The 16,543-nt window shown below is 38.9% G+C and overlaps 1 protein-coding gene across 4 annotated transcripts in view; it reads left to right on the forward strand.

Moving 5' to 3' along the window:
* The first annotated feature begins 7,649 nt into the window (after positions 1-7,649).
* The window catches only part of diaph2 (diaphanous-related formin 2), a 371,302-nt gene continuing 362,408 nt past the window's right edge, over positions 7,650-16,543 (forward strand). For all 4 annotated transcript variants that reach the window (XM_069694231.1, XM_069694228.1, XM_069694230.1 and 1 more), the window contains exon 1: positions 7,650-7,971. In XM_069694231.1, coding sequence (XP_069550332.1) covers positions 7,888-7,971 — 84 coding nt within the window. In that variant the 5' untranslated portion in view covers positions 7,650-7,887. The remainder of the gene's footprint in view (positions 7,972-16,543) is intronic.

The raw sequence follows: 16,543 nt of genomic DNA on the forward strand, positions 1-16,543 counted from the left end.
TATTTTTGCTGTCATCTCGGGATTCCAGGTTTCTTTGCAACAATTACATCCTGACTGAATTAGCATTTTAATTACAAGGTGATTTTCTTTTTGGGAATAATGGAGAGCATTGAATGATTTCTAATTAAGGAGACTTCAGGAAATTATTCCTAAAGTGTATGACAAGAGATATTTTTGGGAACATAGGTTCTCCCTAACAATGAATTTAAATTGGAGTTTGAGTCCTCTTTAAAAAGTTTAACTAAATTGCATACTTAGAAGATGTACAAGTCCCCTACAGGGAGAATGCAAATCAACATGGCCCACAGAAAGTGCTGAACACTTAGCAGATCTGCCTGTTGTTATCTTGATTAAGGTCACAGTCACCTGTAGGGACTGTCAAGTTAGAAATGAGTAATTACCTGTCTTTTTAAGTCCGTAAAAGTCAGCATGAAGAAAAGCGTGAGGTACTGCTGAGCCTTTGTTCTGCTGCCCTGTAAGTGATTGCTGTGTGCGACCTGTCTGCACCTTTTTACAGGAAACCTTGGGATGTATCCTGTATTGCATTCATTCGTGCCCGGCCTAAACAATGGGCCTTTCTCATGGTGAAGCTGTTATGGATGAAGAATGAGTTGTTTACTGCTTGGTTTGTGCACACTTATTGCCATCCACTTATGTTTAAGCGAAACATACTGAATCCAAAGGGAACTAAAATAATCATCAAGTTGTGCCCCAGTTTAGAGCTCTTTGTAAAGTGCAGATACAAGTTTAGCTGTGTTCAATCTTTTACTTAGGATTGACAGAAGGATTTTGATTTTCTTTCTGTTTGAAATATGAAGTCGAGTCAATATCCCTCAGATTGTGATTTACAAATGGCCACATACTGGATTTTTGGGGCAAACACTTTCATTAATAATTGAGACTTTAAAATGAACAAGATAAAATACCAAACAGTTTTACTTCAAAATGTTTACAAAGTTTTTTGACATGTATGGATTCTGTTGATTAACACTGTGATCAAGCAAAGCACAGAGTGAGGCCTTGTATGGAAGTTGTAATGGTAGCACTGGGCCTATATACTACAAACAGGCCATTTTCTATACTGCATTTTATTGTTTTTCAACTGCCCACATATACACCAGTTTATGTCTGATGACCTAATAAGGGCCTGTAATTTCGGCCTGCTGATCTCTTTTGTCACCGTTTTTGTTAAGTATTGGCCATTATGAGCCTCACTAAATATTTGCACTCCAAGCATTTAGCTTTAATTTCTTTTTCTTTTTCCTTTGCCCTCTTTCACTTCCAAAGGTCACATCAGATTACGTGAGGGGAATTGTACAACTAGCAAGAGCACAAGCATGCATAGTGACTCAGGGGCAAGGCAGCTTTTAGTCACTGATTTAACTGCGAGTTCTGCATCATATCAAAGAGTGCTTGAAGATAGTGTCCGGCCATCTGTCCGAAAGTTGCACTGCATGCAAGAAATCCCTAAAACATGTTGCAGCTAAAGGGATTTTGAATGGAAGAGTGATCAAATAATTTTAGGAGGCGAATGTCAGACTGGTGCAAAAAGATAGCTTCTGAGGCCAGGGGTGTACTTCTTCTGCAAAAAGGTCCTTAAATCTATAGATATTTTTTACAGAATAAAGGATTAAAAAAAAAAAAAAAAAAAAATCCTAATTTCCTTGTGATGTTCAAGTGTACCACCTGTAGTTTGCACTGTTTCATAGAGGATCAGACTTGCTTTACCAAATATGTCCAAAAAAGCCAAGAATTTCTGTGGTATATAATTCATATGACTGCATATTAGAAAGAACTACTGAAAAGGGCGAGTGTGTCCCCACTGACGGCTGTGCTGTAAGTGTTTCACAGGAATGATACAAACAACTCAACACCTCACATATTCATGAGCCTTGGGACAAGCAGAAAATGCTTGAGATGAGGATGTTTGCCATATGCTAAACATCTGGGAAATGTATATTCCTGATGAAAGTCATGAAATTCCATTCAGTAAATGTAACTGTGTAAAACTAAGATGACAGCAAAGATGTGATTAATTCTTGTTTTCAGGCTAGTATTGGGTACAAGCAACTGGGATTTTTTATTTATTTATTTATTTTTTTTTTTATATTCCGGTTTGCACTCAAGCTAAATAAAACTCTCTGCTGTAGCTTGGTGCCTGAACCAACTATATATATAAATGATCAGTACAATCATAAAAGATTCTGTTATTTTTTTGTGCTGACACTTAATTGTCATTTTTTACAAATTACAAGTAGAGTGCCAACTCATAACATATAGCAAGCAGTAAGTTCTGTGTTGTCCACAAACTCAGAGTTACAGAGCAGTGTATCAGTTTGACAAAAGTACCTGTTATATAAAATCGACATCTTGAATATACAAAATCAGTCTTTTTTTAAAACTTTTTTACACCACTGATCTACCATATTGTAACTATACTATACCTATGTCAGTTTAGACAAAGCATATAGTGTTTATTTCTCAGTGACAGAAATTAGTGCTTTTATTGCAAAAAGCTCATTCAATAATAAGCAACTTAAAAACTGTTTTTGGAAAACGTCATGCTAAATAATTAATATCATTTCTTATACACTTCTTTAAATTGCCAACACATAACTAATCAGTGATAGCAATAATTGTTACTTGTGCTTTTGGTTTTTTAATCATATCACATGGCCACAATATGTTCCAAATGAATGCTAAAGTAATGTTAGTTTTCTAACTTGACGTTTAACAAGTCATTTCCTAGATTTCCATAATGGTGTTAGTTACCAATAAATATATTAAGTAGTAATTCTGAAAATTAAATTTGATCAACCATCTCTGCCATATTCTAAATTCTACATCTCCTTGATTTATTGTCATCATAATGCAGCGTAGGTCAAGGAAAGGTCTTCCTGCCTGATGTCATTCTGAGACTGATGTGAACTGGATATTGTTCAGAGACGGTGCTGCCATTTCATCTCAGGTGCTGCAAACCATATAAATGTTTCTATTGTATTTGCATAACATTGAGTGGTGACACACTCCTCTCAGGAACATCTTTGTGTTTGTCTCTATGTTGTCACATGAGTGATGTTTTCAAGTGCCCTTTAAACAACACACTCATGGAGTTGGCTTCCATGGAAACAGGTAAACCCACCTTCAGGAGAAGATATTATACTCAAATATCTCTGAGCTGTTTTCAATGAAAAACCTTATAATATGGCAAGTTATTGAAGGCTCAATGAAAATTGTATGGTCCTTGTATATTTCCTTTGAATTGTTTCAGTCTTAGGTTATCTGGAAATGAGTTATTATAACAGCTGACACAAAGAAAAAAATTGCTTTTGCAGAAAGTCAGTCATCAGAACCACTGCTTGCTTCTTTCACTTCCTTCCACAAATTTCCACCTCAAATATCTACTTTCATATGAGAAACAAATGATACAGAACTACAAACTGTATTAATTAGTGAAACAAATATTTATCTAATGACTTTGGCTCACGTGCCATAGAGGATTTGAACGGTAATTATGGAAAACTGCTGGGAGAATTCAAGATTTAAATAATTGCTCGTCTCAAACATCCCCAGTTAGACTGATACATTTTTCTAGTCATGTCAGAGTGTGCTTTATATCCCAACAGGGTGTTATGAATCCAACTTTCTCCAACCGACAACTTTCACATACATAATTTCTGTCTTACTAATGCAGTAGCGAGAGTAGTGATATAAACTGAAATAAGCATTCTGACCTTATTTTTTATCAGGGAGTTGACAGTATGTTTTTTCAAAGCCCTGCCCAGTCATTTCAGATTGGCCAAATGAATCTTGGGGGAAAAAAATGTCCTACATCCAGAGCAGCTTGTATTTAATTATAGAGTTTGAGAGTGGATGTTTACTCCAGTGTATGGTAGCTACCCAAAAAATAGAGACAGATTCACCAGAGTACCTACAGCATTGGATTAACATTGGGATTAACAAGATGTTGTTCATGAGCTGCAAAAATTGTTTCAGAGCTGCATGTGTTTGTTTCTTTGTTTTGCTTGTTTTTGTGTTTACCAGTTTAACACATAATGTGGAATGCAATCTTTTATATATTGCAGTGAATTGTGGTCATGATACTCTTAAATGTATTTATTGCATTGTATACATTATTTATTTTGAAATGTACTCATGCGACAGGGATGGTTTTTTTTTCTTATTATTTCTAAACTGCAGCAATGCTTTTCTGCAGTTTCTTGCAAAAAGAGCCAATAAGGCCAACCGTATAGTGGGTGACATGAGTCCAGCAGAGACAGATGGAAAGCTGAATGACCCAATTAAATGTTTGGAGCTGATTTCAGTAAGCTGGACTGAAACATAATATCATACAGAGGGAACTGGAATGCACTGAAACAGTTCGAATATTTATGCAGACCATTTCACAGCAATTAGCTATATACTGAAAGTGGCTGTTTATTGATGCTTGCAATGATGAAACAGCATCAGCACAAAACTTTGGTTGTTATTAAAAAATCAAAGACTCCTTCATGTGATACAGTTATGTTTTCCAATCCTGCATGCTCAGTTTTGCTGTTCTAAATTACTTTACAGCACAAACCGTATGTTTTTCCAAAAACATAAATTTACACAATAAATGCTATTTGTTTTGTTTTGATTTAGTTAAAAATTTTACTTTGTAGTTTTAGAGTAAAAAGCAGGCTAAAGAGATATTATTTTGACTGATTTAATTAAGAAGGAAAGGCAAAAACTAAAGGTTATCACTGACTGATATCACTAGAGGATGCCAAAACAGTTCCAAAGTTTCTAGTTGTATACTATATTGATATTTGTTTTAAATTGTGTCTAAAACTGTCTGGTTTGATTTTAGTGATACAGAAAACATATCATTCCTATATGAGCATCTATCCTGTAAACACTGCATGCTGTATATAATAGTATACAGTATGTGTTATACATGTATGTGTGTGTGTGCGCACCAAGGGTGTGCCAATAAGGTCCTCTTTTGCCATGCCAACAGTGTGGCTCTTTGAACAGCAATGTCGGTTAGTTTGTCAGTTCATGCACCTGCTACCGGACTGAAATATGTTGAAAAATACTCAAAGGACTGCTGTGAAATTTATACACGCATTCATAGTCCTCAGAAATGTATAACTTTGGTAATCATGTGACTTTAATTCCAACACATACAATGTTCTAACACCAGCTTCAGGTCAACATTGTGAGAAATACACAAAAACTCTTGGATGGATATTTATGAAATTCTGGTGACTTTGGTGGACTTTTCATCGAACGCCACCAGCAGGTTAAAATGGACTTCCTTACAGTTCTATTTTACTTAAATATTTGTATTCATTGAGCACCGCCCTGAGTTTGACATTAACGGTTCAGAATGGAAGACTGTTGTATTAGCATACAGAGTTATGCAGTTACCTTTAAATTTATTAAATTATCAGGACTTTGGTTCGTCCGTTAAATAGTTATATTTTCCCTACATGGAGCATTGCAGCACAACAGAGGCTCAAATGTTTATTCTTGTTTTAAAATTAGCTGACGCCTTCTTCCAGTCTTTATCAGTACTTCCTCTCTCTTAGAAGCTTCCTCTTAAACTGAATCATCAAGTTCCATATTCTCATCCTCATCAGGGCAACGTGCCAGAAAGAGATCAAGTGTCTCATTTAAAATTGGCTGGAGTGCTTTGCTGGTCATATGAGCAAAAGAGAAGCTTTTATTTATAGACCAAAAATACTGCACTGGTCAGTGTTTGGTTGTGTTGTGGTTGAATCAACAATGTTTGTTTAACTAACATAAATCATTTTTATATTCTACTGTTGCCAGCTCTTGTGGTTTTCAGTAGATGTGTGGGAATAATTTAAGTAGGGGAAGGCAAAATGAAAAAGCAACATTCTTGAGTATAGTCATAATTACTTTGGGATAATTAAGTTGGGATATCTATGTTTGTTTCCATGCCTGTTTCCGGGTGTAGCGTAGTAACTTTTCATCTTTACAGTGACAGCTAAAGATGACACTTCTCAGCAATCAGTTGAAAATTGATCATTACTGATCTGAACATAAAATGATTAACATGATTTCTTTCTTGGCATCTGTGAGGCTTATCCATATTTATGTCACATGCCAAAAATTAAGACTTTTTTACATATTTTTTTTTGGACAAAATATAGGCAACTGTTTCAAAGGTTAACAATGACCATTAAACATTACTGCTGATTCACCTTCTAATAATTAGAAATCAGTGATCCAGACAGTCATTTGAGCAACATTTTGCCAGTGAATTATACGTTGTTGTTGTTGTTTTTTTTTTTTAAAGCTTTGTTCTCCTCAAACATGTCCCTCTTGCTTAGTGGCTACAAGGAATGTGTGCATGTCCTTCATGCAAGAACACGCAGCAGGCCATTAGGGGTAGCTATATGATGCACTGGATCAACTGGGTGACAATGACACCATCTGTTATTATTACATAGGGACACAGAAAGCCGGTCTTTGTGAGGGTGTGTGATAAAAATCACAAACACACACGCGCACGCGCGCACACACACACACACACACACACACACACGCACACGCACACCCCGGGTGTGTTGTGTTTCCCGCCCTGTTTCCTATCCGCGGTCAGCCTTTCATGCCTCTTTCTCAGATCTGTTCTTTGCGACGGACTGAATCCCATCCGCTCGTTGTGAAATCAAGTCGGACCCTTCCGCCACAACCAGCCTCCTCCCCTCCGACGCCACGCCGACCTCCTGAGTGCCAGCAAAATCTGGCCAATAGCACGTGGAATGTCTATTCCATCCGCATCACGGAGGCCAATCAGAAGCTCGGTGGGCGGAACTACCGTGGGCCTTGTTTTCACGTTTGGTTGCAAAGGTAAGCTGTGGATGGGATTTTTTTTGGACTTTTCTTTAACATTTTATTCATTCTTCACAATTTAATCAACAGATCAGTGTTGGATGTCACGGTTCGTTACCGTCCCCGCTAAAATAAACAATTTCGTCGGGTAATGGGTCGCCCATTGCTAGCTATGCTAAGTGACCAGCACTGCAAAGTGTTCCAAGCAAAAGAGAACAACGGAGATTTACAAATTATTATTATTTTTTAACAATATTAGAACAACAGTGCACGAATAATGATTAATGACTGCATGATCAGCTAGTTCACAACCTTGTCAGTGTACGTTGGAAACTGTCAAGAGCGTGCCGTCACGGCTTTTGTCGGCGAGTGCTCCGTTATTTTAAGTTACACGGCTGCAAGTTTGCTTTATAAAAAGCAGGGCTCTTGTCTACGTGTAAAAAAAAAAAACAAAAACAAAACAACAACAACAAAACAAAAACACGCTGCTTTTTTACTTCCACGCAGCTGTCCGTAACTCCCTCTGACGCGTTTGTTTACATCTGCTTTACCGTTCACAAACATACCCGCTCTTCCCCCAAAACGGGCTTTGCTGTCTGCATGCTGCTTGCTCCGGGGAAACACGTGTGAACAGAAACGTTTGTGAAACGTAACACCCATACGCGGGACATAAAGCGAGAGGCTGATTTATTGTTGTTTACGCAGTGTTGTTGTGGTACTTTTCAGAGAGCACACCACCGGTGTGGGGACTCGACTCGACTCGACTCGACCGCCGAGCAGGGGAGACACCGGGACGTAACATCACGTCCTACCACACCTCTTCTCCAGAGCAGCCTGCTCCCACTGTTGGATGCAACTATTTGGAAGCGGCCAACTTGAATTTTCTTCCCTTTTAATCGGAATGGATTTTGAAAACACTTAACCTTGGATGGTTCGCCGCACCAAGTTTTTGTGAAAAGGCCCCTCTGGTGGAATTTGCAAAACTTTTGAGGAGGACGTGCTTGGTGTGTTTCTGAAGGGGAACTAACTTCCAAAGCTGAAATGGATCAAGCCAGCGGCGGGGAGGACCCGAATAAACCCTCCAAAAAGAAGTCCAGCGAGGATGAGGGTAAAAACAAAAAGCTGGTAGGTGTTCAAAGTGGCTCCCAGATGTTGCATGGACGTCATGTATGCCTGTAATCCCACAGGCAGAGGTTCATTTGTTTCCCCTCTCATCTGTACTATGACTTGAGAAAGTTACTCGAGTTGCAAAAGGTTTAGCTACCTAAACTTTAAACGATTTGTAAAAAAAAAAAATGTTTATAGTCTAATACTTTTACAGGTAGTTAGTCAATATAATCCCAAATGAAATCAAAACAAACCAAGCGGAAACGTGAGTCCAGTACTGTTGGTAAACAGCATGTTGTCAGTACAGAGCATCTCTGGTCAGTGCAGGATGAGTTATTGATGTGTTGTTGTTACTATTTAATGTAGCCCAATACAGACATGGCCAAGTTAAAGCAGAGTAGAAGAGATACAGTTTCACTGAGCACTTAAATTTTCAAAGCACTCAGTGATTATTCCCGTCAATACACCTCCTGAGAGATTTCTGAAGAGCATTCTTGTTGTGATAGCTGGCCTTCCATATATATGATAATATGTAGTGAAAGAAGAACTTACTGGACGGTTCACGGCCTCGCATGAGGTCCATGTGGTTTATGGTGGTTTTTTTATGAACTGTTTACGAGTGATAAAAAAAAAACACATCCTTAGTCAGTATGAGAGCAGTATCTATGAGATAACAACCGCAAACAAAGTTTAACATTTGTTCCATTTATTGTTTCTACATTGGCTTGGCCGTGTGCAGTAGTTTATTGTACATTGAGGAGTGCTTATTTAGAAAGTGAGCAACTCCATTCTACTTCATTGGTACTCTGGTGTCATTAAGCTGTTCCTGCCATTCATTGCCTGGAAATGAGTTAACAAGATTTGCAGTGCACTGGAAGTTTGGTCATGAACATAAAGTCTGGATCAATCACTTCTAATTTGTCAACTCACTCTTTACTTTAATTTGTTAGTTTTTCAGGAATTGGGTAAACAGAATTTCCAAAACCTACAATTGCCTCATTTGGTAAACTGCGGCCACAGTCTTGTAATTCACAGTTCTGAGTGGAATGTGAAATCGTAAATCTGAACTATATTACTGAGTGCGTTGAGTGCGTGTCGCTGCCGCCACATTGTCAGCAGCTGTTGAAACCACAGGTCGAAAGTAATTTTCCTTGACCAGAAACAAAAAACTTTGGCTGTCGTTTTTTTGCTTTTCCATGTTTGTCAGCGTGGAAAGTTTGGCTGCTGATAAACTCTTCTCGATGACGTCGCCTGTCAACTGCCGATAATCAACTCTTAGTGGTGTTGCTTTACATTGTGCCTTCTTGGTGGGATTAGTTGAAAGTTTAGTTGTGACTGCAGTTACTTAACAAGGAACTGAAAAGAAAACACTGCTTAGGTTGACCTCTTTGTTTTGGTAGAAACATGACTAAACCAATTTGGACAGGTTGCAGGTGAGAGAAGCTGACTTTATGACTTTATGACTATTAACACCCCAGTTGTTTACTCAGGGTGTTGCCATTGCTCTGATATTCAATTGTCCTAAAACTGAGACACGGCAAGAGAAAGTGTCTTGCTGTTTTTTCAGACTAGTGAGTTTTAAACCTATAATCATTGGTTGTTTACAGCAAAGTTAAGGTAAGGGAAAGCGGGAGCATCATATCAGCCAGACAGGAAATCCCAGAGTGCACTGCAGTGGCATGCACTCCCAAAGCTACCAAATGGTGTTGCTCTGAGAAATCCTTTCAACAGCCTGCAACTCTTGAATATCCTGTCTCCCAAGTTTAAAACGCTTGCAGGAACGCCTGGATGAAATCAGCACTCGGCAAATGACTTGCAAGACGTCCGTGTAAGATCACGACTTGTTGTCTGGAGTGGGATCATTGTCCAGGCGTGTTCCCGGTTGCTCAATTCTCCGAGCAGAGCGGTGAGAGGCAAAGGAAGCTTCAACTGTGGCTGTTGCAAAAATCTCATCACAGCTTTAAGTTTGAGGGAGGAAGTGATTATTCATCCCTGGGTGGAACCCTGATTTGGCCTCATGTGTTTATCCTCACATTTTAGCTGCCCTAACGGACACTTTGGGTTCAAGTTTGTTTGCAGACATGTAAATAAAATGTACAAGTGTCTCAAGTAACTATGTATGCATCATTTGATCAGTGCAACATGAATTAAATCTGTTTAAAAGGCAAAAGATTCTTCCGAGAAATCTATCAAATGATTATGTAACATGCTGACAAAAAAAAGAAGTGTTATTTCAGATTGTATGACACTTTATGATTTACTTATGCTTTAGGACACATGTTTTGACCATATATGGCTGGAGAGTTGCATACCTGAAATGCTGTGTGGATGTGATCCAGACTAAAGTGTGGGTTAATGTCTTACCGTTAACAGCGTCAAAGGAAAGGATGTCACTTTGCTTTCACTTTCCAAGTTGCTAAAAAGTAGACTATGCTGTTAGCATGCCTGATGAGGGGAAGTGGCAGACACTGGTACAGTTTGGTCCAGGCAAAGTCAAATCTGACTTTAGAGGAGAAACACTGAAAGCTGTGTTTGTTTAACAAGTCACTGGGCAGGATTACATCACACCAACACCATTTGGGCTACGGGCCCAGGATGTAGATTCTCAGTACAGCCAAGGACATGAGAATAACACAACAGTGTTCTGAGATAAACATAACTCCAACGTTTTCAGTGGTTTGTAACGATTCTTTGTTACGATGTCCTTGTCTTGATGTTGTAAGAGCAATGGCATTTGGTAGAACAAGCAGATGGAATGAGTTTTTTTTAAAGGAATTCAGGGGAGCTAGTTTGACAGAAAAGAAGACATATTACCCCTCTGCATACTCGAGTAAAAGATGATCTCACAGCGCAGCACGAGAGAAGAATCCATATAACAACAAGGGGACTTCATATGTTAGACTGTTTAGGAACGAGCTAATTTTCAACCTACAGCCAACCAACATTTATGCATCTGTATATGGGGCAGTTTTGAATTGCTTTAGCTTGTGTATCTGTTAAGTGAGCCCTAACTTCCAAAAACAGTTCCACTAAATTTCCTCCGAACAACTTAATCAAGCCTTATCTCAACTCTTACAGCTGACATGTTTCCCCCAGTTGTAATATGAATTCACCCACTATGAAATGTGAATAAATAGGTTGTGTAGAGTGGATTTGCATCACAAAGTTTGAATTTACCACTGGATATGTAAATAGGTATCTGTACTAAAGATTTAGTACCTCATGACGTGTAGTCTCGCCATGCGTAGTGTTTATTTGCTAACAAATCTCCTGTCCCACAGACCTATTTGATGTGAGGTCGAGTGAATGGTACTATTTAAAAGCTTTGCTGTTTTAAAGTAACAGTTCTGTAGAATAGTGACTCACAGAGCAGAATGTTCCTTGAAAGATATTTTTATGATGAAGTACACCGTATTTCTATCAAAGGCTTTAGCTGTACTTCAGCCAAGATTGTAAAATGTTCATTTCTATTTAACAACCAAGAATACTCTATTTGAAGAGATAAATGTCAATAATTAAACTTGTAAATTTTTCTACAAAACAGAGGTACCAATCTTCACTAGCAGCAGGTTTTGGTAGGTAATTTAATCTTGTGATTTGTTCAGTCAGTCAAGGGACTAATTCTTTGCTTTTACTTTCTGTTATCTATAACTGAAGGATGAGGGTGATCAGTATCTCAAAGGTAATCTGCTTATGTCTGTGTAAAAAAGCAAAAAAGGTCAGCGGTTTGGTTTACCATATCTTTGCAAAGAGGGTTTACTCGTCAACCCAATGCTTTTTCAAAATATTGAACGCATAAACTGGTGGGATAATTGGCAAAGTAGTGGTTTAGGTTTAAAAAAAATAAACATGCTCGTAGTAATTATTTGTTTCAGACATGGAAAGTGAAGAATTTGAGGATGTCTCATTGTGCTAGAACAAGTTTTGACCAAATAAAAAGGTTTTTGGAATACATGTCGTGTCCAAATTAAAACCAATTATTATTTCTGCATTATTATTCCATCATTATCAGATGCACTTTAGCTCTGCTCTATTTTTCTTTTGACAATTAACTGCTGTTCTGTCGCAGGGTGAGCCGGCCAGACAGAGTTTCATTGTTAGCAGCTTGTAAGCCAAGTTCAAATTAGAATCAAAAAGATTAATTATATGTTTTGAAAAAATAATATTATATGATTAGTCCCCATTATTTTGTTAATAATAAAAAAAAATGGTATTCAAACCAGTGATGTGGAAACATTGTTTTTTGCAAATAACTTAATTGTAGGGGAAATAATTTCACAAATTATTTAAATGCTCTTATTAACATAATTTTGGTGGCTTTAGAATGTAGTGAAAAGACTAAATCAAAGAAAGTGAGAGTACGTGTCTCATTGGGATTTGCTCTGGCGAGTATAAGTCTGTTGCGTCACCAGGATTTATAGTATGAAATCATGTTAGTATATATAACACTACTGAAGCAAGGCACGCAGGTCACATTCATTTGGATCCTTGCTCAAGTGGAGAATTCTGGGTAATATGAACGGACAAACTCGCTGGATAAGTGGGACAATGTAGAGTCAATAGTAATCTTAGACAGGGAAGAGCATATTTAGAATGGCAACAAGAACAATGGGAACAGAGTTCAACACACAACTAAAATACAGTTTGTTCATATTCAATTAAAAATTGAGACGTTATTAAGAGAAATAGGGTAAGAAAAGAGAATAATGACCTGTTGAAGAAAAAGACACGTTAGGTAGGTAGGTAGGTAGGTATATACTTTATTAATCCCCGAGGGGAAATTTTTTAGACGACAGGTAAGCGTCTGACTGGACACTGTGAACAGTGTGAAGAATTAAACTGTGGAACATATGCAGGAAATATGTGGCAGAGAGGAAAATGAGAGGTACCGTGACAGAGCCTTGCAGACATGTGCCATCGCAAACGGCAAAGGAAAGATGGTGATTTAATGATTAAACCAATCAAAGGACTAAAACAAGATTAGGTCAAATCCTAGACTGGGTGTGGGTATGAAACAATGGCTTTTAATTTGAAAGGCATAAAGGAAGTCACGGCATTCGACTGGCCAATAGTATAACTTCACCAGTTGGTCCCGCAGCGTTCGACTAGCTGCCTTGAAATGGAACTTGTGAGCTGCTGGCTACAATATGAAAAAAAAAAAATCATGCGCACGGTTCGCTTGGCGTTCAAGTGGGTAAGTCCCGAGAAGACTCCTGCTAGGGAACAACAGCACGGTTCACATGTAGAAGCCACGGAAGCTGATGATTTAGCAAAGCTAGCTGGCAGGCAACATAAAAAGCAGGCATAATGACGGAGGGAAAAGATTTTGGTTGACACTGTAAAGCTCTTTGCGCAACTGTTAGGTAGCACCAAAAATGTTAATATACTGTGCAGCTTGTTACCCGCTGACTACGAGTGCTTGCCAGGTGCAGCTAAAGGTACTGGACGACTTTGGAAATATTCAAGTTGTGAGGCAAATGAGAACGACAAATATGAAGAATACCAGCTGGCTGGTACACAATATGTTACAGAGGATTATTACTTACAAAAAGAGGTTTCACGGCTTTGTCTCAGCTCCTACATTCCCAATAACTACAAAGAAGTTTGAGAGGTTCGTAACCGCTATTATTTTAACAACACTATGGTGTTGTACAAAGTTGAATGGTTATGTAAACAGCTGCGTGTGATGTTTTGTTGTTGGCCATTTCCAACAGCCATTTTTGGCGCTTCAAGCTGACACGGGGCTTCGTTACCATGGCCAGCCTTTGCCTTGGCCAACCAAAAACTGTCCTCACCTGGTGTTAGTGAGATATTCCCAGTAACCGGTGTACTTGACTGGATTACATTTACATGGTGAAGTCAATACAGCAATTGGCTAAAAAAAAAAAAAAAAAAGAGAAATGGTTGGCATAGTCTCAACATTGGTACATATCTGTCAATTTGTGCCAGGTTTTATTTGACAGTGATTGCCACTTTGTAATTAACCATTATTAATTAATTTAGGACTTGTAGTCATTGTAATCATGCCCCTCATTTAGTTAGTCATTAATAAAGTCAAGTAATTAAGACTGCAGTGATACATGGACAGTTCTTGAGCAATAGCCTCTAGAATGAAAGGCCATGGACATGAAACAGCTGGTGAGACACCCGGGCTGGGTCCCAGGGCCCCCCTGGAAGGTGGAGAAACCCTCTGGAGGCTGCACCAGGTCGGGGCGACAGGTCCCGGGCAGCGGGGTGCTCCAGCCCTCAAGGTAGAGAACCAGGCTGGATCCCAGGGGCTCCATGGAGATGGAGAAACCCCTGGAGCCCGCCGGTGGGCTTGGCAATTTATATTGCAAAGTCCCGTGTAAACTTTTGTTGCCTGTAATAACACTACAAGTAAATTCTTTCTCTCCGCTGGTAATGATACTGTATACTGTGTGTGTGTGTGTGTGTGTGTGTGTGTGTGTGTGTGTGTGTGTGTGTGTGTGTGTGTGTGTGTGTGTGTGTGTGTGTGTGTGTGTACAGGTACACATGATTTTAATCTCACTAAAGACTCAGCTGTATATTAGACATCCCGATTTTTAAAAATATGACATTTTTTGTTTCAGAATCAAGTGTGCAGCATGACAATTGGCAACCTTCTTGCTTTTGACAGTTTTGACAGTATCACATTGTGAATCATATTTAATGGCTTACTGAGCTGCTGCTGGTGGAGGCTGTGGCATTTGAAGCTTTCGATGCTTTGATATATGAGCTTTAGGGAAGCCTCAGGGATCATTTTAGGTCATGCTAGCATGTAGTCCGTACAAGTTGTCAGCTTGCCGCGCACACGAGGCTGTTTTGTATCTCCTGTTCGGTCGATCTGGATGAGTTTTTGCTGTAGTCATGCCTATTTTTATTTTTTTTGCTTCCGTGTGCTGCCTTACCGTATGTGTTAATGGATAAATATAACTGCAATTGTGTTGGGGAGACATGTGAGAAAACAGCAGGAAACAGACCACATGTGAGCGTTTTAATGGTATTCAGGAAGTTAGAGAGGAAGCAGTGAAGAATGCTTTAGTCACACAGTGGAGGAAGCTGACAGATTCACTGCTGTAATGTCACCCACAGAGATTAGCCTTGTTCATGTATATAAATGGATTAGATCTAACATCTGAGAATGAGAAAATTATTTGGCTGCCTCACATATTAAAAAAAAAAGCCTGCTCAAAATGTGCATTCGTGCCTTTTTCACGTAACAATACAAGATTCATACTTGGGGAGTTGGTCACAGTTACATTCATCAGTTTTATGATTCATGAGTGGAGGATGCGTCTTGACCGAGCTGCTGCAGTGTCTGATGTAGGCCAGGATGAAGCGACTTCCCCGCTCTGTCGCTTGAATATGAAACAATTGCAATGGTTGCTTTCCCTTTTGCTAAATTTGCTCACAAGAGCTGCTGGTCACAGTCATTGATGTGCTATAATGTATAGTTCATTAGTGTTTGAAATTTTTTGTGGGTTGTTTGACAGCTGTCTTAACACCTTGGTAATCAGTGTTGCAAATAAGTGTCAAAATGTGACACATGCTGTAAGCATTTCTAACTCTGCATGAAGAGATTCAAGGCAACTGGTGGTGTTTTGGAATTGGAGAATTGAGCCATTCAGTTTTAAGGATAGTTTTAAAAAAAAAAAATTAAAATTTTATTTTAATAAACCTTTTCATGTGATACAGGGCGTTCTGTGAAAAGAGGTCAGTGCAGAAGAGCTACTGACTGGCTGACAGAGTCGAGCTGGTGCTCTGCCTGATATGTGTCAAGTAAAAAAAGGCTTGACACAGGCATATCATGAGTCATCACATTTTAAAATGTAGCATGGCCATTGTGGAATATAACAGAGGAATGTGACAGTTACAGACACTACTGTGACAGCTTGGACAGCACATTTTCAGGCAGTGGGATTATTTTCCAAACATTTTGCTGCGCTGCATTATAGCAATGTACAGCACAGTTAGCCACCGCTTAGCCAACACCCTGCAGATCAAAACAAAGCCAAGGGTTCACATTTTTTTGTGCATGTCAGCAATTAGGGAAAACAATTGCTTCAGCAGTTGTGGTCACTGCACGTTTTAAGATGAATCTTAAAATTCCAGCTACTATAAGTCAGAATAATAACTGCTGCACTGTAAAGCTTCTGTCGAACATGTAACACAGTCTTTGCTGGAACAGATTTATTTCAATAGTCCGTAAAACACAAATGACCTTTTATGTGATGCCATGAACAACTTAAGAAGATATCCATCCTTCCTTACAAACCCAGCTCTTGCAATGGCTGCATATCTCGCCGACCCTTAAGGATTCAGCGCTGGAAATTTGCTTTCAACCGAGATAACCTGAGGGCAGTGCCGTGCTATGCTGTGCTAGACTGCAGTCACATGGTCAGGCCATCCAGTGTTGAGCCATTCAAGTCTTAGCTGGCTTTTGTGTGCTTCCTCTTTTCAGTAGTTGCTGTTTTGTGAAACTAAACAGTACCATTGCTTTCCTGAAATAATAAGGCTACCACAGACTCGTGCCCTTTTAAAGACTTCAGCCTTCACTGAATCTAATGCATTCTGTTTATTTTCCTTCTTT

Source organism: Brachyistius frenatus, unplaced genomic scaffold, assembly GCF_029030835.1.
Source record: "Brachyistius frenatus isolate BFR_SWC_R1_liver_20210118 unplaced genomic scaffold, ASM2903083v1 Contig_17, whole genome shotgun sequence".
Classification (NCBI taxonomy): Eukaryota; Metazoa; Chordata; class Actinopteri; family Embiotocidae; genus Brachyistius; species Brachyistius frenatus.